The sequence below is a fragment of the Hippoglossus hippoglossus genome, chromosome 9 (assembly GCF_009819705.1).
Source record: "Hippoglossus hippoglossus isolate fHipHip1 chromosome 9, fHipHip1.pri, whole genome shotgun sequence".
In the NCBI taxonomy this organism is placed as follows: Eukaryota; Metazoa; Chordata; class Actinopteri; order Pleuronectiformes; family Pleuronectidae; genus Hippoglossus; species Hippoglossus hippoglossus.
This window is the reverse complement of record NC_047159.1, coordinates 2,860,338-2,885,870: the sequence shown is the minus strand read 5'-3', so window position 1 is coordinate 2,885,870 and position 25,533 is coordinate 2,860,338. Positions and strand designations below refer to the sequence as shown.

At 45.0% G+C, this 25,533-nt stretch overlaps 1 protein-coding gene across 1 annotated transcript in view; it reads left to right on the top strand.

Moving 5' to 3' along the window:
- The window catches only part of fras1 (Fraser extracellular matrix complex subunit 1), a 180,688-nt gene that overhangs the window by 84,926 nt on the left and 70,229 nt on the right, over positions 1–25,533 (top strand). Inside the window, 7 exon segments of the mRNA XM_034595438.1 lie at positions 3,249–3,392; positions 6,571–6,717; positions 15,734–15,877; positions 17,607–17,747; positions 18,079–18,219; positions 18,301–18,468; positions 25,288–25,428. Coding sequence (XP_034451329.1) covers positions 3,249–3,392; positions 6,571–6,717; positions 15,734–15,877; positions 17,607–17,747; positions 18,079–18,219; positions 18,301–18,468; positions 25,288–25,428 — 1,026 coding nt within the window.

Below are 25,533 nucleotides of genomic sequence, written 5' to 3'. Positions count from 1 at the left end.
TCTCTGATAAGTTTGGATTTCATTTGTTATTTGGTGATATAATAACGCGGTGAAACGTTATGATTGACAGCTGAGACTGACTCGCGATTGGTCGAGCGTGTTTATCAGTGGGACCTCGACACCGAGGCTCCGTCCTCCGATCGCTATGACACAGACTCTGACTATAGATGGCAACATGTTGACCTTCTGTATTTACAGTCTGTGGTCGAGCTTCATCAAACTTTAGACAAACGAGCGAGCAGCTCTTTGTGCAGCAGCGGGGGGGGGGGGGGGGGTGCAGCCTCAGGCCTCTGCAGACTGAGGAGGCTCCAGCTCACTTCAGTCACTTAATCCTGTCGATGTTTGTGTGTTTTCATCAGCAGAGTTTGGAAGGTTTTAATGGTTTTGATGCAGCTTGGAGTTTTATTGTGTTGAACAAAGAGCCTCGTGTCTGAATGGACCTCTGAACGGTGCACAACCTTTTTTCACTGGGAATCAGGGTGTGAAACGATGATGATAAAGCCGGCTGTTGGCTGGTAGAGTCTTTTATGTCCTGTGGCAGGTAGCCAGTCTCAGCTGGATGTCAGCGTCGAGCCGACAGAGTAACTGGCAGGTGTTTGTTTTTCTCCTGTATATTTCCAATGAGGCTGTTTGACAGTGTTTCTGCTGCGTGTGAACACATCTGCAGCGTCGCACAGGGAGAACGAGCTCGTCCTCCGTGCTGATCAGGTGAAGCTGCTCGGATCCGTCCGCGCCTCCGGATCACTCGTTCACAAACTTTGCTGTTAATCACGGCTGAAGTTTTTAATTTTGTGCTCCAGGGATTCTCGCTGGCTTCGCTTATGAGGAAATTAAAGAGCAGCGTGTGAATCTTCGGCAAACAGAGCGGCTGAACCCGGGCTGTCATGTGGCTTCAACCTCGATGGTTAAAGAGAAAATCTAATTCTGGTTCGTTCTCGTCTCGAGAAACGATCTTGAAACTAGTGCTCGTACTTCTGCTGAGGCCGAACAGTCCCCTTGTTAAACCACATCCAAATTCACCAGATCTGGATTCTGTTTCTGGTGGATCTTTAAAGTTTTTGCTAAATATATTGGGAATGAAATGTTCTATAAATCAGGATGTGAATGAAATAAGAAGGAACCCCTCAGAGATCTCAGGTTCAGAATAAACCCCTTGAAACGCTGGTTGGAAGTTTTTCTCTCCGATACTCTGAGCGACGACTGATTGAACCCTTTCAAAGTAAAGCTCATGCCTCCACCAAGCCCCAACGGTCCACTTCAATCTAATCAGGCTGCACCAAATTACACACACTCATAAATATAATAAATTTTTTCACCGAGATCCATGAATTATTCTCTGAGAAATCAAAGAAAATGTTAAAAAAACGTCTCATCTCACGATGTTAAAGAAACAGAAATCAGTTAAATGGGTTCTTAACTGACCAACCACATCCTTTCACCAGGTTTCCATAGTTTCTGCATAATTTTACTAAATAACAAACGCAGACTAAGACAAAAACCTCCTTGGTGGAGTTTCGTATTGAAATATACTCGTTTGTCTCCACTGTTTAATATCCAGACATTTCTATCAGGCTCAGGATAGATGCACAAAGGAATTCCTCCACAGCCGGAGCCCGACTTTGTGCAGGAGATCGTCACGTTACTCGAGCTGCAGCGCCGGACACAGCTGAACAGAGAGATAAACACTCGACTGATATTTGTAATAGCCAATATTCCCGTCAGTGGGGCAGAACGTGCACTGCTAAGTATCTCAATCTCCTGCTTTTCCTCACTCTGCTACTTCCTCCTCCTCCTCCTCCTCCTCCTCGTGAGTCTCTAATCTCCGGCACGGTCCTCTGTCCCAGCCGCTCCGTCAGGGAGAAGATGGAGGGGGGGGGGATGAAATGTCAAAAAAACGAGAATGACTGACATATGGAAGGAGATGATGAGGGACACTCGAGTGGGGAAATAGAGCTAAGAACAGTATGTTCTGTCTCACTGACGTCTTATGGAGCATTAAAGTCTCACCTCCATCTTTTTCATATTCTCTTTCACGCCTTCACCCTTATTCGTGTGTTTTCTTATTAACGTTTGTGGGATAAAACATGAACAGTGAAACTGAAAAAAGGGTTTGAAAGGTTTAAATCTATTTAAAAAAAGGTTTTGCATGATTAAGCCTTGCATCATGTTTTGATATTATTTTGTACTTGAGCTTTTCTTCTTCAAAACACTTGAAGGTTTGTCACTTTTCTCTCCCCGGTTTAAAACCTTGTACTGATCTGAAAGCTGCTGCACGTCAACGTTAAAAACGAGAAAAGGCAGATCTTTGTTTTGAAACTCCCACACCTGCACTCCTGTCGTTTCACAGGTGACTTTACAACACCCGCTTTGCCCACACATTTGCAACCTTGCGAATCAAGACTGTGATTTCTGCCAGCGTTCATTTTCATATCGAGTCCATAACTGCTTGGAGACATGCACTGAACTCCGGAGAACATTTTCATTAGGGCTGTATGTGAGAACATCGGCCAACCCCAAGTATAAAGTCTGCAGAATGTCTGAGCTGATGTGAGAACGTAACGGGAGATCCTCCGCAAAAAGAAAACGAAATATCTCAGAGAAAGTCCAGTCAACACAAAACAATATCCGTTCTGATATTACTTCACATTCTGCTGATAAACTTGGTGTTTTAAGACTTTAAAATATTCATAGATTCCTCCTTTAATTACAGTCAAATGAAGGAAACAGGCTCCTGCATTAGGTGGAGAGCCGGTGAAGCAGCTGGGACGCACTGTGGGCAGCGAGGCACTTTACACTTCATCACTAAATGCACCGGTGGAGCAGTTGGTCGGCAGCAGAGGACCGTGCATGTGCTTAGAGTCTCCCTGTGGGTCACACTCACTGGAACTCCACCAACACAGTCTGTTACCACAGACGCAAATGCACTGGACGGGACGTGTTTGTTAAATTAAATCCCTCCGCTAACTGAATTCCAGCGCAGAGTCAAATCTGGTCGGGAGAATTTGCATGAAATGAAATGATAATGTGAGGCAGCGTGTGTGAGCGACTCGTGTCCGGCAGAGATGTACACGGCGAAATGAGCGTGAAATTAAATATTAGAATGTGTGTGTGTGTGTTTGTAGTAAAGTGTATTTCTCAGAGAATACAGTATTTAATTTTTTCCATTTCTCTGTGTGTGTGTGTGTGTGTGTGTGTGTGTGTGTGTGTGTGTGTGTGTGTGTGTGTGTGTGTGTGTGTGTGTTTTGCAGTCCAGTGTCACGCCGACTGTCTGTCATGTTCGGGGACTCCTGACCACTGTGAGAGCTGCAGGGACCCGAAGGCCGTCCTCCATCTCGGCCGCTGTCTGTCCGTCTGTCCGGCTGGACGCTATCCCGAGGGACGAGTGTGTAAAGGTAGGATTTGTTTTTTTAAATATTTCTTTTTACATTATATGGAAACTGCCCCTTATTCATCCGGTTATCTCGTTTTTATACAGCAGAGAAATAAGGATAAACCATAAACTATATATAAAGATTCAAAGATAAACATTACAGCTCCCAAGAGTGAATTTGAAGCTGAAACACAGAGATTGACAGCTGAGAGTAGAGAACACGTACCGTTGGGACCTTGATGCTAATGAACAGACTCTGGCTCCATGGGCAGGGCTGGGGGGGGGGGGGGGGGGGGTCAGGGGGCCCCGGCTGAAATCCGATTGGCCCTCAAAGTGCCCCTGTCCTGTCACTAGTCACTTACTTACAATACAAACAATAAATAGGACAATTTGATAAGAATGTTTATTCTCTAAGCTTTTTTGAAGGATCAGGAACTTTCCAGGGACGTTGGACATATAATTGGCCCCTCTGTGTAAATGATGGCCCCTTCATTGCCCCTGGTACAGAGAAATCTTAGATCCGCTACTGCTGGTGTCTGGAATATTTTGGCTTCATTTATGTGCAGTGGGAGGAAGTGGAGACGTCTATGCAATAAACAAGGACTTTCACAATTAGCAGTAATCAATATTTTGAGCTGGTGTGCTTAAACTCTGTAAAAAAAAGATTTAATACCCCCAAAATTATACAGTTTATTAAAAATCATCATAAACACGTCATTAAGCTCCTGTGTGTCATATTCTTATTTCTAGAGGCTCCACAGAGGCCTCCCCCCGCCCCCATGTTCTGCTCCCCACAGTGTGAGCCTCAGGTTTGGTGTCTTCTACGTTCGCAGACCACACACACACACACACACACACACACACACACACACACACAACTCAGGTTTCACTGTTTTCATCTCTGTGTCTTCGTGCAGACAATGACTCCCTGACAGGAGCTGCACTTAAATCCGAGCCTTCACATTTTAGCCGCTAAAAAAACAGACAAATCCTTTGGAAATGTTTGGAAAAGTCAAAGTGCAGCAGTGAGCTTGATTTAAAATCCAGGGCTGCAGCGGAGGCTCCATCTGGGTTGATAGTGTGTTTGTGTGTGTGTGTGTGTGTTTTTCCTCCTCATCCTTTTTGAGTGTGTGTGTTTGTGTATTCGTGCCGGTTCCAGGTCACATTTTCCTCGACTCGAAAACCAGCCGCGCCACCTTGACCGAGCGTTGACCCGCGACGGCCGGAATCTTCTTAGCGCGTTTCCCCTTGAAATCCGACCGTCCGTCGTCCCATCACATTGACCCGTTCTCCTTCGGAGCCCAGACTTCAGATGCCCACAGCTTTTCACGAAGCTGTAAACAAAAAAAACGCCCCGACGCCGTTAAAGCTCTCAGCCGCAGATAAAGGTATTAGCTCTGCGGCTCAGGATCCTGGATGTGTGGGTTGTGTGTGAATGTAGTCGTGTCATAAAAACTTCATTCAACCGGGAAAGTGGCTCTTTAAATCTGAAAGTACGGCTCCTGCCCCGCGAGCGGCAGCACAGAGGAATCATGGGAAACCTGCGATCAACAGGAGAAATGATGAGTGACGACTTGTTGTTTGACGTCAGAAAAGAGAAAACTGACTTTTTTAAAAGTTGTAACTCTACAAAAGGGAAACTGACAGAATAATAATTTTCATTCAGGTATCACATCACTGCAAAATGTGGAGATGGATTTTATTTCTAATACATTTATTAAAGAGGAGTAAGTTCATGACGATGGATCAGGAAAAAGAATGAAGGTTATAAAGAAAATGTTTTAACCTAAACCTGCAGCCGACTCATTCCTATAATATTAATTTATACCCTAAGAAGAACCCAGTATTATGTTTATCACCTATTCAGTGTCAGATTTGTGCATTTATGAGAATTTATTATTAATATTTGACTTTTTATCAGTGGTTTATTAGACAATGAGTCATCAGTTGAGTATAAAAGTGAAAAAAGACAATAAAACCCTTTGTCAAACCCTCACAGCCTCATTTCTTAAATTTGTCTCACCTGGTGTGTGTGGGCGAGCGAAAATAAACCTCTAATGCTGAATTCTGATCATCGGTAAAATCATCTCCTCTGTTCGTCCAGATCCTTTCTCTTATTTCTAGAAATGTCTTTTCTCCTTTCACCTCAAGTTCAACTTCATCTCTTCTCTCTGATCCGTTCGGCTTCGTCTCCGCATCGTCACCGTCTTCATCTCAGTCGTCATCAGGACATCTCCTCTCTCTCCCTCTCGGTCTGAGTGGGCGGCTCCGAGGTTTAAAGGGGATTTAGTTGCTTTTTTTTTATTCTGCATCTTGAGATTTCTCTTTTAAAAAAAAAAAAAGACATGATATCTCCTCCTGTTCCATAAGCACTGGTTTCATTATTGTTCACGGAGATTACGCTGCAGTGAACAGACCCGTCACAGTGCTCAGCTGCCAGAGTGAAAGATCCTAAAGAGCAGATAGGACGTGTTGAAGCAATGAGCTGCTTCTTTCTCTCTGGAAAATAATTAATCTGCACGACTTCTGCTCTGTTAACATATATATTCTTTACTCAAAAGTCTAAAACAACTAGAAACTTACATTATCCAAAATGTTTCCAACAACAAACTACATTTTCCTCAAGGTAACAGGATGTTTGATTCTGTCGCCTTTTAATTTGCGTCATATCCACTTTACCTGTGGCTCTGTCCGTCTCCGCTGAAACTTTAGACGACAAACGACGAAGGGAAAAACACACTGCGTGAATAAAACTGAAATACGTGACTTCACCCTCCGACATGATTTGACCTCGAGAAACACAGCTGTTGTGAACGGAACATCTCAGGAACACCTCCGGGGAGTCCTTTGAGATTTGGTACAAACGTTCACTTGGACTCACAGATGAACTGATTCGATTTGGGAGGTCAAAGGTCAGGTTTTTGTCCTTTAGAACTTTGTACTGGTCGGAGGAAACAATCAACCACAGGATGAAAATGTCCGTTTTCCGAGGAGCTTCCCTCCACAGTCCAAAAACATCCCCACAGATATCTGGATATAACTTTCCCCTGTGATCCCGTGCACATCCCGGTTCTCTTGTTTCTCTGCCCTCTTTCTGTGACCTGCGATGACAGCCGGTCCTCAAACCAGGACGAAATAAAATACATATTTGATGTGACAGCCTGTCTCTGCTCCCCCCCCCCTCTCTCCTCCTCCTGCAGCCTGCCAGTCGACCTGCTCCACCTGCTCCAGCCGGTGGGACTGTCAGTCCTGCGGCTCCCAGAAGCCCCTGCTGAGCGCCGAGCGTGACCAGTGCCTGACTTCCTGTCCCCCTGGCTCCTACCAGCACGACCAGACACTCTGTCGCCGTGAGTACCGCCGCGTGGTTTCATGTGCTCTGTGGGCGACACTGTGATAAATTGGCTCCTGGCTCAGATTCAACCACACAACCAATCAGACAGTTAGTCTCTCACAGGCTGAAGTGGATAAGTCTTCACCTCCGTCTAACTTCTCCTCGTCCTCTCCCTTTGCTTTTCTTCATGTGGGTTCTGTCTCCACTTCTCGTATCTAACTCTGTGCTCTGACTTTTTCTTTATGCAAAACTCCGAGCTCTAATACATCTCAGTCGAGTGCGTTCCCTTCGCTCCGGTGTCAACGAGGCAGAAAGTGCATCTGCAGTTCAGCAACAAGCAGCTGAGTTGTGCGTCAGTGTTCCTGGAGCCGGAAATCAACTATGTATGACTTGTTTCCAGTGGATCGGTTATCAGAGCCACTCCGAGCGGATGTTCTGACTGAATGTTTTACTATTTTTGGGTCCTGAATCTCTCAGGGGTTGAATATTGTAGCGTCAGTGTTGTGGTTTTCCTGAAGAAGTCGTCACTTCGGAGACACTTGTGTTACCGTCTTACTTCACTGAACCGTTGCTACACTTTGGCTCAATCTCCCCCCGGGGGCGACTGCTGGGAAGAGTTAGTCAAGTTCAGATGTGTTTGAAAGAAAATACCAAAATGCTTCAATTTCTTAGTCAAGAATATTCGTTGTTTTTTTTTCGTTTTGTCCACATTGCTGTCAATAGTTTGTCCGTGTGCTTCCTGTTCCTCCTCACAAGTTTGAATTAGCTTTTTGTTTCAAAGGTTTTCTCATTTCATTCTGTAAGCTTTGCTCTCTGCTCCTGTCAGTCACTCCGCGTCCATAATCCCTGAAGAAGAAGAGCTCTGTATTTTCTATTTATTTACGAGTCTCGAGTTACCAAATACATTTTTTTACTATGTTTTTATCTATTTAAATTCACTAGATCCAGATTTTTATTTGGATCTGCACCAAATTATGCTCATTTTTTTGTTACGCAAAATCTATTTAACCGATTTCCATGAAACTTTGTGGAGGGGGCGGGGCTTAACCAGAGGAAGATCCATGGAATTATAATAAACTTCCTTTAACATTGCAGGAGTTTTTCTAACATTTTCCTTAATTTCTCAGGGAATAATTCATGGATCTTGATGAAATTTGGTGCAGATCCAGATACAAATCTGGGTTGGGTGAATCTAAACGTGGTTTCATAAGGGAACTGAGTGACATTTAGATCTGAAACAAAACGTTACTGGAGGATCTTCTGCTGTTTTCTCACATGGACTCACTCTGGAGCTTTCAGGGGTCTTGCAGGAGGAAATCCAAAGACTCTGCCTCGGACATTTGCATTCCCCACCTCCAGCCCCTCTGGGTATCAGGAGATTATCCGGTGTTGAGTTCAATGTCTGAAGGCAATTTAAGTTCAGCACAAACCTCCGCCAAGGCCCAACACACCTCACATCTGCACACTCACAGATATCAGTCCTCTAAATGTGTGTTTTCATAAAGATCTTTCTTATTCTTCCTCAGAAATTCACCAAAATGTTTAAAAGTATAAAGATCTATAGAAAGAATGGATCTGTCCTCTTAATTGAATCTCCTCAGAAAGTTAATGAGTTTTTGTTTGGCCTCCATCCTTCCACCAAGTTTCAATAAAATCACCTCAGTAGTGTTTCCTGCAGACAAACAGCAGTGAAACCTAAGTAGATGAACTCATGCTTGTTTTATTACTCACCAGCCTCTGCAGTGGATACAAGAAACTAATGTGCTAATCCAGGGAAACAGAATAACGAGGGCCCTCTACATCCGTTACTCAGCTAATCTACCTCGCAGGTCTCACAACGCTGCAGAGCCTGCACCGCAAAATACAGCCGCAGCTCTAAACCGCGTGTAAACCCCCGTAGGGATGCTGATGTACACTGAGCGGTTCGGCCGAGCGCCTCCATCGAGTCGGGGAAAAAGACCTGCCGAGGCTCCCGGGGACGATGGTATAGAAACAGAGCGAGAGAGACGGGGAGTGGGTGAGAGAGCGGAGAATAATCACAATGTGATTAAATTCAGGCCAGTTCTGCAGCTCAATTTCACACCTTAATGATTATTGTCAGGAGGATTGGAATTCCAGACCTCCCCGCGAACAAGCTCCTTGGACGAGCTTAAACGGGATAGATCTCCGCAGCCATTGTAGGAATCCAGCTTTGTCTTACCTCGCCTCCATCCGTCCAAGCTTCCTGTGTACGTACAGTGCTGGCGATTGTACAAAACCCCCTCGTGGAAATCCCACTTTATGCATTTATGCTGCCTCTGTCCTGCTTCGGTGCCGCAGACGCCGGCGGCCTCCGTTGAAGAGATCCCCTCTCATGCATTAATCCAGCCTCCTGACTGCATTACCGCTGCAGAAACTCCATTCTCCAGTGGTGCGCGGGTAAATTAGATGGATACAGGAGCAGCGGTTACGCAAGACGTCCCCTGTCATGCATTTATTGTGCATCTACGCAGGTTTGATTCTGCAGAAAATACTCATCTGTGGTGTCGAAATTCACTGATCAAACCCTCCGTGTGTCTCAGGCTACGTCCACACCACAGCGTTCACGGATTGACGTGGCGTCCGCACCACGTTTAGAAGTTTTAGTCTGGACGGGAAGAAACTGAGATGTTTGGAAACGATTCGTCAGGCTCCTGTCACATGACCCCCCTTGCGGAAGATAACAACCGGCATCAGCCTCAGCTGCCAGCGCAGAACGAAACGTGGATCAATAACAAGCGATGCTGACCCTGTTGTCTCTATGCAGCTAAATCTTGTATTTTAAAATGATGCAGCTGTAAACGTAGTCGTATGGATGAAGTCTGGGATCTGTTATTTCTTCTTCTTACCTACAAGCGGCTTTAATTAGAGGGAAAACAAAGCAGCTTCTCCAGGGGACGCAGCCCGAGAGCAGCAGAGGAAAGTGGCTCTGAATGAGTGGCTGCTCAGGCTGAGGCCGTCCGGGTGGATCTCGCCTGAGTCAACTTCCCACGTTTGTTTATGGGTGGAAACTGCAGGAGGGAACGAGGGAGGAGGTGGAAGAGGAGAGGAGATGGGCGGGGCCGGCTGTAATGAGTGTGTGAGGTGTTGGGAAGGTGCGGGGGAGCTTTACGGTGGATTGTTGTTTCCTGGCAGAGGACCAGGACCACCCAGAGCCTGGTGTGTCGCCGCAGGGGGGGGGGGGGTGTTTCTGTTCACGCTCCCTGGCTCGCGACTTTACTGCTTGTGCATGTATTAAGAGTCAGCTCGTTAATAATTATGGGCGAGTGTTGTGCTGAAGATATTGTCCTCTCTTGTTCCCCTGTCTCCTTTTCTTCTCGTCCTCTCTAACCAGTTTCTCCTTATACCCCCTCTCATTTGTGACGGCTCAGTGAGATCAACACAAACTGTGCGTCTCCCCACGACGTGTCTGTGGGAGTCAGGCAGGGAGGGGAAAAAAGAAAAGAATATCTTTAAACTACAGCCGATTTATTTAGTTTAATTCTCCTGAAATCTATCTTGTTCAGCGGCAGAGTCAAAACAAAGTAGAGTAATTGTGTTTCCAGCTTCCTGCTAAAGGGAGGAGATAACAGTGTTGGAGGTCTGCGGAGAAATAACGACGATAGAAGCAGAATCTCTGCAGACATTCAAAAGCGTCGAAAGATCAGGAAGTTAAAGAAAGTTTGGTTTTCTCGGTTGCAATTAAAAAATATTGGTTTCTTCATTTATTAAAGTTAAGAGGTCTAATAATCTGGAGCAAAGTCACAGCTGAGGTAGAACAACTTCAAACTTCTCTAACTGTTGATACTGAGAGAAGTGTTTGAAATATGGCTGCTGGTCATTTGATCAATTCAAACAAGTTGTGTCACTGGTTTTCTGGAGGTCGACACTGGAACCAGTAGAATGGGGACGTCTCTGGATGGTTGACGACGAGGTTGTTGTTTCAGTGTAGATTTAAAAATGCAGTCGATTAATGTCATGACGTAGAAACTGCCCCAAACTGTTGACTCTCCAAAACAATATGAAACACTTAGATGTACATTCTTCTATAAAGGTGGTAATAAATGTCATATTAAAACCAGCATTAATCTATTTCATCAAAGAACAGTCATTTCGTTTAGTTAACAGCTCAAAAACACATTTAAATGTTAACTTTATCTTTAAAAGACGAGAAAACTTGGAGATTTAATCAATTCACTGCATCACTTGATGATCCCTTCAGTCTGCTGCTCGCTGAGCTGATTCTCACTCAGGAGGAAACACGTCTGGAGCTTCAGTTTCCTGCGTTACAGTTGAAATGATCAGAGTAGTTGTCGTTCTCTCTCCGTCTCGCTCGTATCCCAGTGAAGACTCCGACTCTGCAGCGGTTTCCGTTGCTGCTGCTCAAATAGAAAACGAGCTTCGTGCTTTTTTTTTATTCTGCGACTGTCTGAATCAATCACATTCAAACCTGCTGCAACAGCTGATTCCATAAGAGCAGGAGTTTTCACCTGAAGCCCCTGTTTCTTATTTTGAAAATGATTTTCCTCTTTTCCTCTGTGCTGAGGAGTTTAATTCCTGAATCTCTCGTCCCATCTCGTTTCATCACTTAAGGTTCAAGGTGTGTATGTGTGAGTTTGGCAGCCATGGCAGTAATCGTGTGTCCCCCCCCCCCCACCCACCCAGAAGGACAGAGAGTGAATATTATCTGCTGCACCGTGTGGCTGTGTGTTCATCTCCACCCCCCCCCCCCACCTGTGTATGCAGAGCGGGCTTTACAGACGCTTTTTTTGGCAACTGGCCTGCTGGGATTACATTTGCTGATAACTTTGCTCTTTGGGCTGCACAGGGAAATAAATTGCTTTCCCGCGCAGGGCCAAGGTAAAGGAGTTGTAATCCCCCCCCCGTTGGCTATAACCATTTTTTTGGAGAGCGAGTGTGCGGAGTGACCCGGTCATGGAGTCACATCGTGTACAGGAAGCTGCCAAATGCCTTCGCTTGGGTTTTTTGCTTCGTCTGCAAAAATTGTTTAAATTCCCAGTTGGAAGGGATTTATTATTTAAAAAGGAAAAAAACAGACTGAATTTAGTTTCAAATACGGGGATTTTGTTATAAACATTTAATGCACACGTGCAGCGGTTGAGTGAGGAGTTCATTTTCTGTGCATCATCTCGTTTTCCGAGCCGAGGAATCAGACGAAGAAGACGAGGCCGTCTAGAAAGAAGGACATTAAAATTGAACGAGGGTGTGAAGAGCTGGAGAAAAGAAAGGACTTGAGAGAGAGAGAGAGAGAGAGAGAGAGAGAGAGAGAGAGAGAGAGAGAGAGAGAGAGAGAGAAACAGACACAGAGAGAAAGAGCAATGACAAGAAATCTTGTGTGAAGCTCGAGAGAGGCCAGAGGGTTGAGGCAAGAAAGAGGCTGGGACAGAGAGAGGAGAGCATCGTGGGACGAGAGGGGTTCACGTCTTCAGAAACAGAGACAGAGACGGGGGGGGGGGGGATGTTACAGAGGAAATAGAAAGTGCTGAGGAGCATAAAGATTGAAAGAGCGGGGGCCAGGAAAGTAATTCAGCTGTCAGTCTACCTGTTGGGTTCCAATCTGCGGCGGAAACTTTTCTCCCAGAGCTAAACAAGAAACTTTACTTTGGGATGACGTGTGATTTCTGCAATTTACAACTGACTGACTACAGCTTAACAAACTTTCAGTGCAATCAAATGATTGAACTTATAAGAGCCTGTAAATTAAAATATTCTGGATTTGTGTCTAATGCTTCGTCGTAAATGTGAAAAATGACAGATCGGTGATTATTTACTGTTTCACTTCCAGATTTGATCGTGTCTGTAATCAGAACAAGTTAGTTCCTGACTGAGAAAGTTCACGTGAACGCCGTCTCAAGTTGGGGAAACTCACGATGTTGGCGTTGGAGTTACTGACGTCATCACGTAAACAAAGTGAAATCGGAGCAACGACTTCACGACTCAGGAACATCTGACTTTCTGAGGATTCCGTCACATCCCAGTTCATCATCATCATCACACACGCCGAACACGATGAAACACAAACAAACTGTCTATCCACTGTTATCGTGCAGACACGAGCTGAGCACCAGTGGGAAGGTGCTGATATTCTTCCTCAAGTCGTCCTCTGTGATATATAAAAATGTAGATGATTTACAGTTTTCTGAGGTGAAGGCATTTGAAAAAGCTCCAGCGTGGTTTCTTTAAATCACCCGGTGTCAGTGATTTAAATCCCACGCTGGGAGAAAAGACAGATTTATCCACCCACAGTAAAAACGGGTGGAAAACTCAATTTGTCCGCTGGTCGCTGGTAATTTTTCACCCTGAATGTGAAGAGAAGAGAAAAGAGAAGAAAAGAACAAGAGACCGGCGAAGGAAAGACGCTGCGATGTGTTTTAAAGTCTTGAGAATATTCTTTGGATGCTATTTTATTTAATTTAACATGAATAATAAATAATGTAACACAAAAGGTGAAAAATTAGACCAAACTTATAAGAAACATGAGTTTAGTTGGGTCCGTGTCAAAGTCACGCACATGGAGGAGGCTGGTGTTATGACCAATGCAGCTGTCAGCCACCAGGGGGCGATCGAGGCACTTTGGCTTCACTTAGTCATTCATCTTTATTCTGAGGATTTAGTAAAATACAACTCGCTCAGAATGAAAGACAGAAAAATAACCAAATAACAAGATAATTAAAACTTATAGAAAGTTTTTGATAAGTTTTAATTATCTTGCTGTGGAGTTGTTTATAAAACTTAATTTAAATAAAGTTCGTCTCATGTTACATAAACGTGTAGGAAGCAAAGTGTGGCTGTGAGCGTTGTTAGCAGCTGAGTTGTGTTGTTGCTGTGAAATCCATGTTGTGTAGATGATAAACTGAGAGTGACAGAAAACATGGAGGATGTTGCCTGATGAAAATCTGATGAAGGATCAGATTTATCAACATATTTGGTGAAGTCGTCCCATTAAGTGAGTGAGATTCTCATCAGCTCTTCTTATTCGAAGCTGATTAAATTAATTGCCTTCTCCTCGGGTGGATTTCTCCTCGTCCTCGTGTGTTTCGTTCGTCTCAGTTTATTTCTCCTCCTCAGCTCTTTTTCTTTATCTTTGACTTTCACTTGTTTGTGTCTCTCTCTCTCTCTCCCTTCACTTCTTAACCTTTGACCCCAGCATCGTGTCTCTTGTGTCGGCCCATGACGTGTATTGCTCCTCTTCTTCATCCTGAGATGTTTGTGTTTGTCCAGTTTCGCTGTTGTGTTGTAGAAACGTCACAAACATGCCCACTTGCTCGTTGTGAGTTTTCCTGAACTTTCTCCGCTCTGTTTTCTCTCATGGACTCACTCTGACATTTTTGGGACATTTGACAATATGCCAACAACAATGGCGTCTATTACCTTCTTATCTGATGTTTGACAGATCGTTGATGTAGACTATCGCCACCTACTGGCCCGGCATGCTTGTTTAGGTGTTTGCATTTGGATTTGTGCTCTAGTCTGGATGGAGCGTGATGTATGGAAGAGGGAAATGTCTGCAGGAGTGAAGACAAGGCTTGAAAATCACTTCCACGAGTGTCCCAGACAAAGACCCTCGAAAGCCCTTAGTACCTGGTCGTAGTGTGAGATTAAACGTTTTCACAAATAGCAACAGATTGGGATTCTGTGGTTTGTGGAATATTAAAAACGGTAGATCCATTCAAACAGAGAGGGAAACCCCCCGAGGAGTCTTTAACAACCTTTTCAGGAAGGATTCGTTCAGGAGTTTCTGAACACAAACCTCAAACAACAAGACCCGAAAGAAAGAAAGTGACTTTCTCTTTGTGATGATTGATGGATCCGTCAGCTGTGTTTTTCTAAATCAGACATAAAAGAATCTGAATATTCCAAAGTACATGAATTCCCTCTGGAAAGGTTTTTAATCTGTGCACAGTTCCTGGAACCGAGCAGCAGCTTGTGTGCATCAGAAATCTTTTGTTAGTTGTGAAGTAAACAGAGTCGTCACATTCCTCCTGTGTTTTCCTGCAGCTACTGTTTGTTTTGGTCTCTTTCTTCTGTTTATTTTTTTTTTTTGGTGACTGTTTTGTGGCATCTGGCCGCTGGGAAACCGACTGGGACCGTACCAGTTTGTGCTGGAACAGGGTTTGGAGAGCTGATATTTGTTCATGTGCGGCAATGCCACACACACACACACACACACACACACACACACACACACACACACACACACACACACACACACACACACACACACACACACACACACACACACACACACACACACACACACACACACACACACACACACACACACACACACACACACACACAGGGATGAATTCACAGGTGGATGTGAAGGCTCAGAAATACACACATTTAATCAGCGTTACCACCATTTCATCAAAAAACTAAACTGGATTAATTCACTGGAATTATGAGGGATGCTGTGTGTGTGTGTGTGTGTGTGTGTGTGTGTGCGTGTGTGTGTGTCTGTGTGTGTGTGTTTGTGTGTTAGTCCTGGTGTCCTCTTGCTGACACACCTGCCAGACACACAGTTAAATCCTGCTTTCACTGTTCGTCATTGCTGTTAACAAGCGTTTTACTAGTGTGTAAAAAGCGACACACACACACACACACACACACACACACACACACACACACACACACACACACACACACACACACACACACACACACACACACACACACACACACAGACATTTATCTAGTTTTCAGTTTGTCTTCTGCATTAAATAAAAGTAGTTTTGTTAAAGGTCAGTGTTTCTGCATTATTTATACCATTTGCAATAAATCATTCATGACACTCAAATCAAAGTCTACGTATCGTTGTTCTGGAAAGATTTGATTTAAGGTCACGTTCACACCTTGTTTGTTTGGTCCGGACCCAAAAGAGCAGAAAGGTTAAGAGGGAAAAGTTGATTTCAAAGTTTAGCCGTTGTCGTGATGTGTTTAAAGTGTAAAAAACAACGAATCTGAAACAAACAGACGCCAACACAACACGTTCTTTCTGATCTTTTCTCCAGACTGTCCCGAGTCGTGCTCTGAATGCCGTGGGCCGAGCCAGCAGGAGTGCGTGTCCTGCTCAGACCCGGCTGCCTTGCTCAAAGACGGGGAATGCGTGCCGGACTGCGGCGGTGGATTCTACAGTCAGGACGGCGTCTGCCACGGTAACAGTCGACACATTCACACTGTGACGAGAACCGGAGCTTCTCCTCAAGTCAGTTTAAACCAGAATCAAATGTGAAGGACACATAAATACATTTATACGCTTATATTTCACCTTTTTACTAACTTACCTGACATGTCTATATCTCTATATATAAACTGTATATACCGACAAATGGACATATAACATTCAGCTGTATACAAGCAGAAACCGCTGAGGTAATTGTAAGTAGAGTTTTTCCCGTCAGGTCAATGAGAAGAGCAGCGTTGCATTCTGGTCCATTTTCTGCTTCTGTGATTGGACCATTGATTCCTTTATTGTGTTGTTGTTATGTTTATTCATGCAAACGGGACAATGCACATTCATTAACATGCTTATTGAAGATTCATTCATGCAGACCTGTTTTTATCTGCAGTTCCTGACAGGTTGATGGTAAAAAAACACATTTAATAACATATAATATATACAATCATCGTTTGATTTCTCCAGGAAAAAAACACAAACTTTACTTCTGCCGGTATCTGTAAATTTATATAAATATATTTTACACCTGTTACACAGTTTTTTGTTGTTGACTGTGCAAAGGTACTATTACAGCCGACATATTATACTATGTATTATACTTAAATGCAATAATACAAAATGATGCAGGTATTTTTGTTTTCCTGAGAATTCTCCAACTGCAGAAAAAAAAATTGGACAAAAAATGTAATTATACTATGAAGTAATTAAATCTGCACATTTATCTTTTGTCCACAAACGTAGGAAAAACAGTTTGAATTCTAAAATCCTCCGTCTGTGAACACGTGGGTCTGCGCGGTGGTTTCACCTCCGTCCGACACGCGCTGGCACATGTCACAGGATGTGGCGGCGCACTGAACACAAACTGAGACAATAAGAGCGTTGTTGTTCGCAGTGAGCTGGAGGTGAAGGTTTGTTTGGGCTTGTTTTTCCCCGCGGATCCTCGCGCCAGCTTCCACGCCATCAGGCGCCAGAATGTGAAGTCAGCAGCAGCCAGAGTTAGCAAACAAACAATTTAAAAAAAAAAGAAAGACCACAATAATTAGCAGTTCTCTCCTCCACTAATGAGAATCTCTGTGTAGAAGAAGATCTTGTATGAATATGAATGGTTTCTATTTTTGAGTGTTGGGATGAAGAGGAGGAAGAGGAGGCGTCCCTCGGGGCGGCGGTGAACTCAGCAGCACATAGAGGAGCTCTTCTTCTGGTTCAAACCACCTTCAGGGGCTGGGGGGGGGGGGGCTGTGTGTTTACCTCCCGCTCACATCGAGGGGCTGAGTCACTCAGAGACGAGACATGTTGTGGAAAATGTCAAAACTTTGGGGAAGTTTCTTGAAAAAGGTCACGTCCATTAGAAGTTCCCAGTTGACGGCTGGTTTGAAATGTCAACATCTGGAGAGCTGACGGGTTTTTAACTCCTCACTTCTCCTCCTCGGGGTTTCCTGGACTGGATCTGAGAGCTTTACTTTGCTTCGGCCCCTCCAGGTGGTTTTAGTGTCCGTTTGAATGGAATCAGAGAATCTCAGTGTGTTTGAACGTGTTGATTTGTCAAAGTGACGGATTTAAAACAAACGTAGTAAAGTTATGTGGACTCTGGTTTTATGTTTGTGACTCGTCTCACAGACATTTAGTTCTTTCTCAAGTAAAATCGTATTAATTTTTAAACTGAGCTCGGTGATTCTTATCTTTCCAACATGAATTAACATCCACAGCCTGCGACTCGTCCTGCGCCTCCTGTTTCCCTGACAACCCCAAGTGCATGAGCTGCCCTCCAGCCACCGCCTTGCATCATGGGAAATGTATCAGCCAGTGTCCGGCTCAGCATTACCTGGACAACCACCACCGATGCAGAGGTGAACTCCAGTTACACTGAACACGTCATTGTTGACTTTTTAAAGGTTATTCTTAATATGATCAATATTTTTTTTATCCCAATAAACAAGCACAGATCGAGCAATTTCCCAAAAAGTCGTGAAAAAAGGAAATCTGTGTTTTGATCGAAATCTGTTTTATGACGTCATTTTTCTAAATTTAATTTATGGGATTTGTCTAGAAATATAGAATAAATGTGGATTAAAAAGCAACACGTGCTCAGCTACACACAATCGTTATCTATTGAAAGCATCACAACACAGATAGTGATTCTCCATCTTTAAACAAACTGTTTCCCCTGAATCCCGGCAGCCTGCCACAGCTCCTGCGCCTCCTGCTGGGGTCCCTCGGTCTCCCAGTGCCGTCTGTGTCCAGCCGGGCTCCTTCTCCATCAGGGCCAGTGTGTGGACGCCTGTGGGGAGGGACTGTACTCGCAGGACAACACCTGCCACAGTAAGAACCCATTTTAATTAAAATGCCTGTTGGAGTGATTGATGATCCTCCTCGTTGACCCTTCACCTCTCGTGTTTCCAGACTGTCACCCGTCCTGCCGCTCCTGCGTGGGGCCGCTGGCCTCAGACTGCCTCCGCTGCCTCAAACCAGAGGAAGCCCTCCTGCCGCAGTCCGGTCTCCTGCAGCACGGCGTCTGCACAGCGGCGTGTCCCGCACGCAGTCACCTGGACGACCTGCAGACATGCAGAGGTGAGCGCACGTGAACCTTTTTGGTTCGATTCCCTCCTCTTGTTTCAGGAGAAGCACCAGCGGCGCCTCTCTGTGTGTCATTGGTCACGGCTGTTTACGAGTCATCGCTTAACGAGTCAATCTGCACTCACTCTGGTGCGGTGAATTGATTTGTTCGACCAAATTCAATCAGAGCACAGAGGAAAATCCATGACAAGGAAACTAAATCGTGTTTATTCAACCAAGCAATGAAGACGCCAACTTGGAAAGAGACGTTTAAAAGGGTTTTGTGGATAAGTGCTGGTTGTGAAAGAGGAGCTGCAGCAGCGGAGAGTTTGAGGAGAGTGATGTGTTTTCTCAACATCAGAGCATCGAAACCTTTTCCAGTAATAACACTAATTAAAACAATCAAACTGAATACGAGCAGAATGCGTCTCCTTCAGAGTTCAATCAGGTTCAGACTCGTTATAGTTCCCCGGTGAATGTCAGACAAAGGTCACGGTGACAGGAAACAGACAGTTTGTAGGAAACAGACACGTGATGGTTTGGATCTGTGTCTTTCGTGTTGTGCACAGACGTGACTCGACTCTCGGGGAAACAGAAACTCAATACAGAGCTGCAGCACTGTGTTCGCCTTTGAGCTCCGTCATTGTTCATCATGAAAAGCAGAGTCTGTGGTTTTTAAAGATGCAGGAGACGAGCGAGACCTGTTTGAAACCCGCGGCCCAGTTGCACTCTGGGTAGGATCGTGGGGCTTTTTCCCACGGCGGTGCAGATAAGTCCCGGCCGTCTGTTTCCCAGTCGCTCAGCAGCAGCTGTGTCTCAGGCTGTAGGTGCAGTTCAGTCCCATCATCTCAATTACAGGCTCCCCTGAGGAATGTTTTTATAGTTTCCTGTTAACTGATGGCTCCTGGATTCCTGTACCTTTTGAAACACTGTAATTGGTTATTCCTCCCAAAGTCCTGTGAGAGTGAAGCGAGTCTCACCACGAATGTGAAATCTGCTCCCTGGTTCTCTGGTGGTCGGAGTTGTTCTCAAATTGGAGTTTGAAACCTCTTAAGGAGTCAAAACGTTTTTCTACGAGCTTTAAGTGAGTCGTCAAGCTTTTTACCTCCGAGTAATGAAATTCAGCATTTTTACAACAGGTCAAACAGCCTGAATATGATGAGTACGACGACATCACACTGCAGCTGTAACAGGAAGTCATGAGTCTGCATCACTTCGATTTTGAAGACCTCGAGCCTGAAGCCGTTTTAAGTTCAGACGGAGCCAAGAACAGACTTTTGTTTACTTTACCTGGAACTGAGAATCCGTCAGCAGTATTGGATTCCCTTAATCCTCCTGCAGGAGACAATTACAAATCAAAGAGTCGTAGGTGGAGCGTCCACTAAGGCCCATTATCTGTTTAATCACATGGGACCGGCACACGGAGCCGATACAGGAACCAGAGGCTTTACGATTGAGTTTCCTCACTAACCCCAAGATTTGTTCGTAGCGAGACTTGGAAAGAGGATATTCACAAAACCAAGATATTCAGAATTAGAGGAGAAACCAGAGTAATGAGCCAAAAAGTGTGATTTTGTCTCCTTGTGATTTCCAGAAGCCTCACAGAAGTGAGAAGCGATGAAAACCCTCTTCATCCTTTATCCACACGACTACGTTTCAGTTTTTAAACGTCACTGATGCTACGTTTACGTCTGCTTTACGCACTACTACGAGTGTTCGAGCACCTCAAAACGGAGAAGTTTGGAAGCTTTCGCCCGGCTCCATGTGCAACTGTCGGCCCGTCACTGCAGCCGTTAGACTTCATGACATCCTGGGCTGAGGTCGGAGCTGCACTCTCGCTCTTCCTCAATGGGAAGAGGAGCCGGCGGCTGGCTGAGGGCTGATGCAATACTCTCTGCCCCTATCTGCAGCATCTTGTCGTGACTTCAGCGATAACAGCCTCCTCCTCGCCTCGGGGCAGCTGGTCAGAATGTGCCTCAGCGATTAGCTACCGGGAGCAAAGAGGAGCTTGCCTCATACATCCCAGTGTGTGTGGGCGGGAATGGAATCAGAGGGTTTGCTGCTTCTAGTCGTGTAAAACCAGTAACTCGTGTTTTGGCAAGATAACATCTTGTTTGGTCGCTGCCGTGGACGTTACCGTGTCCTCCTCATTCGCCTCATTTCGTGCTTGTGTGATGCCGAATCCTCACATTTTAGACGATTGTTATGCAGAGAACTCGCTTTGACCTGCTTGTCTCAGCGTAGTTCTGCCGCACGTCGGCTGGTGTGTCTGACTAAGTGCCACTTATCCAGTTTGCTTTCACTCCCGGCTTCCTGAATCCGGCTCAACGCACAGTGGGCTGAGCATCGCTAATGGTCGTTAAAGCTCCATTCACAGTTTTATGTAAATCAGCCGCTCCACTCCGCCTCTGTTATGAGGAACAAAGGTTTCGCTCAGCGGAGAGTCGACGGGTTCAGGTGTGTGTGTGTGTGTGTGTGTGTGTGTGTGTGTGTGTGTGTGTGTGTGTGTGTGTGTGTGTGTGTGTGTGTGTGTGTGTGTGTGTGTGTGTGTGTGTGTGTGTGTGAGATACTCAGCTACTGTCCTGAGTACTGTTAGAGGACGGTGTGTAAACATGGGCTCACACACTCCAGTGTTTATGTACACACAAACACAATCACAGACAAACACAAACACACACTTGTGTACACGGGCTGTCGGGCCGCCGCACGCCTCAAAGCAAACTCCAGCCTGTAGATCCCCGCGTGTCGGAGGTTTGATGCCGCTGGACGGACGGGTCACAAACAACAAGGGCCGACGCTCCAAGTGTTAATGTGTCTGATTAATTCATTTTTTAATTAATGATTTGATGCTATGGAAACGGGGTTTGAAATGTCATGATTGGCAGCTGAGACTCGTTAAGGCTCAACCACGTGAATATGGCGGGACCTTGATGCCGCGGCTCCATCCCATCATCGTAACTGGTGGCGTTCATGTTCTGGATATTGGGAAGAAGTTCAGATGCGTCGTCCATCTTTATTTAGAGCCTATATTCCCAGGATAGGCATCATTGGTTAGTATGCATCAACCTAGGCCTTATAAGTGTAATTTGCTATATAACTCTTTGCTATATAGCGTGAAAGCAGAGACGCAGCATGATTACTGATGAAGTGCGGCGCCGCCTGTCATCTCTGTGACGGCAAACCTGCCAGTTTCCATCACTTTAATCTGCTCTGAACTCAAACCTTCACAGCAGGTGAGCTCTCGACTCTTTTTCAGTACAAAACGTCTGAATCAGATCAGGCCTTTGTGGATTTTCCTTTTTTTGTGTCTGCCCCCGCACTCGCTCCTCCGTGGTGCGATGACCCAACCTGAAGAAATCCAAACAGCCTGGAAACACGCCTGCGGGAGTAAAAAAAACAAACAACAACCTTGAAACCTAACTTTTGAGGGACAGGCTTTTCATGTATTTACGTCTCGAGTGTGATCTCTGACCAGCAGCTTTATATCGTGACCCGCACGAGTGAGACTGCAGCTCTGTTCGCAGGGTTGAGAGGTTTCACTGAAGAGCTCAGTGATTCATGAGGATCTTGGTATCGCTGCTCTGCTCCTCTGCGTTACAAAGACAAAAAGCAAGGTAGACGTGGCCCCCGGTAAGGACGCCTCTTCACCCCCCCCTCCGCCGCCGCCTTCTCCTTTGGGAGGTTTTCCCACGACAGCTGATTAGGTGAGTTACCTCAGGAAGATCCATAGTAAGATCCAGAAGAAATACGCAGGGGGAAACAACATCTATAGGCTTCTGTGTTTGTTTTGTTTCCATTAAAGGAGAATAAGAGCTGCTGTATATCAGAGAGCAGCTTGGAGGGAAGTTGCTCCAGTTTAATGGATGAATCTAGAAATCTGGAGAATTCCTCTTGATGTATAAAATCAGCCGATATGTTTGTCGGTCTTTTCTGCTCATAGACTGTAAATATTAAATATGTTCGAGCTCTACTTTTGGGAGCTGTCATGCCGTCCATCTTTATGTCGTCTTTTATTCTGATATAATTATTTAATTTAAGCCGAAAAGATCCGATGTTGTGTTTGTTGTCTTTTTATTTATAGTTATTTATACCAACGTTTATGGTTAAACTGTAAATTATCAAGCTTCAATTACATTTCTCTGACTCAAGGGTTTGATCATTTCCTAATATATATATATATATATATATATATATATATATATATATATATATATATATATATATATATATTGGTCAATTTAACAGTATTGGATTTTCCTTCCTAATATCGGTGTCAGCATCGGTTCACAAAATCCATATCAGTCGGACTCTATTATTTTTAACTCCACCGTCTCTCAGAGGTTGAGGATGGATTTCTAGACACAGATCATAATCAATGTGAATGATCGATCACACACTTCAGATGTGTGTTATCTACACAACTCTGCACCAACACAATGATCCGCCCGCTCTGTACCAGGACGATCGTTTGAGGACGACATGAATGAAACACGTCACACCCTCGAGTTATGACCCCATCAGCACAAAGCAAGAAACTAATCCGATTCTCTGGACACGTGCAGCGGATCATGTGCGACGCCTGCACACAGGAATTCAGGCTCTGCAGGAATCAATGTGCGTTCTCCGCCCTGTAACAAATCACACATCCCTGCTGCTGTAAGAGAATTAATGACAGGAGGCCTGTTTAATATGCCTGTGTGCGTGTGGTGGAGGGGGGGGTGGGGGTTATGACTGTTAACATGAAGGTTTGTGTGTCGCCTGTTTGGCTGCACGTTGTTGGCGTGTTCATGCACGAGCGAGCGCGCAGGTGGGTGGTCAACTCCATCACTGAAGCATTTAGCCTGTCGCTTAACTCACCAATTAAGGTGCCGTGTTTGACAGAGGAGAAGGGGATTATGGGTAGGTGGCGGGGAGAAGGTGTGGGGGGGGGGGGGTGGTCAACAGGATGTCAGATTGACGGTTTTGCGGGTGACACCGCCGTGACTTTGCAAAGTCCTCGCTCTGACATTGAGGCGCACACACACACACAGACACACACACACACACACACTCGGCTGTGTTGGCTCAGGTAGAGAGCAGCAGTTTGCTCCTGCCAGGTTGTCGTGCGCTGTGTGTACACAACAGCCGGATGCAGCTGACAGCTCTGTGAAAGAATGCAGAGAGGAGTAATTATAAACACACACATCCGTGCAAAAAAAAGTCAGGTCGTGTAAACACACACACACACACTTACACACACACACTTATGGTGCTCATGGTCGTCTTTCAGTCCCACCTCCTCCTCCTCCTCCAGCAGCAGCACCAGCAGGTTGTGGGTTTGTGGCTCGTCTCCAGCCGAGAGCACTGCTCGGTAATTTGTCGTCTTTGAGTCAGAGCAGACGTGAAGAGGAGTCAGAGCAGCTGTGTTTTGGGGCGAAGGGCAAATTAGGGAAGAGTAAATAATCCAGGGACAGAGAGGTCGCGTGTTCTACACGTTTAAAGAAAGACAAAGAGGAAAGTTGCAGCCGTGACACTTCACACATGGAGAAAGATGCAAGGAGAAGATATTCAAAATGCTTAACAGTACAAACCTGTACTCTAATTGAAATACTGGTATCAGGTAAAAGTATTTTAGAAAGTGTTATTTGTCCGTTCCATTCTTGTGAACATGATATCTCCAGAACGCCTTCAGGGAATATCTTCAAAATCTGGTACAAACATTCAGTTGGAAATAAGGATGAAGTGATTAGACTTGGGTGGTCAAAGGTCAAAGGTCACTGTGAGTCTTTATGAATCTGGAAAAAATTGATGTCGACTGAAACTGTACTTATTAGTTTCTTGTCTTTTTTAAAATCTTAAATATAATCCTACATATTTTCATCTTGATATATTTTCATTAAATTCAGTGCTATTTTTTTTCTTCCATTTATATTATTCTAGTGAAAGGTATTTGTCTTTAAGTAATTTTATTTATTATCATTTTATTATTAATTTAATTCTGATTACACGTTAAATGATTTCTGAGATGTTCAGTTTCAAACAATTAATCCCGACGTCCCCATTCATCGTTGTACTTATAATTTAAATCCCTCAGATACAAAGCATCCTAAAATAATCATCCGGGAGGTTCTATGTTCCAGTATCTCAGCTAAACACTTCAAACAGCAGCGGAGCGTATTCGTGAAGTCGTCGTTGGCTCGCGGCCGCGTTGGAGCCCCCCCCCCCCCCCGTGAGCTGGCACCGTCTCTGGTGTTAATGCGTACAACTTCTGAAGGGTGACGCGAGCTGCTGGCCTCGTACGAGTGTTACATTACATTACTGCTGGCTGGCAGCGCCGACTCCAAAACCTGAGAATCAGATTGCAAACATGCCAATAGGGGAGGAGCGGGATCCAGCAGGGCGGCCGCAGGACAACAGAAATAGTGGCGAGAATTGGCAGCGGCTCAGGCCCAGAAACACAGGCTGCGAGTATTTTTAGGTTAGGTCCTGCATTTGGGTTTTGATGCATTCATGCTGCCGCAGTCGGGCTGAATTAGTAATGGAGTTTACAGCAAAACAAATCCACATGGTCCTCGGTTGATTTCACACTTCACCAGTACGCTCCTCGTCGCCTCTGAGCCCTCAACACGGAGAATAATTGCATTTTTGTCCCACGAGCAAAACAATTTCCCGGGAAATTCAGCAAAAATAAACCTGGAAAGTGGATTTTCCTTTTCATTTTGTCATTTTATTCGTATTTCTGTCGCAGGAGGAAGGTGGAGTTTGCGATGGAGTGCACTCAGGCTTCAGGCTTCAGGCTTTTCATGCCTCTCGCAGTGAAAATTTAAATCCTTTCGGTCTCTCTTTCCTTTTCAGAGTGTCATCCCTCCTGCCTTCACTGTACTGGACCTTCTGCAGACAACTGTACATCCTGTCCCTCCCCGTCCAGCCTGCACGAGGGCCTGTGTGGCCCCTCCTGTCCCCAGGGCTTCTTTATCCAGGACAGTGAGTGCCAAGGTGAGAGCTTCTGTAGCACATCCACAGAATATAACATTATATTTCCCCTTCCACACCAAAATAAATGGGTTTGTCGATTTTACTCGTCTCCTTCCGTGTTGATTG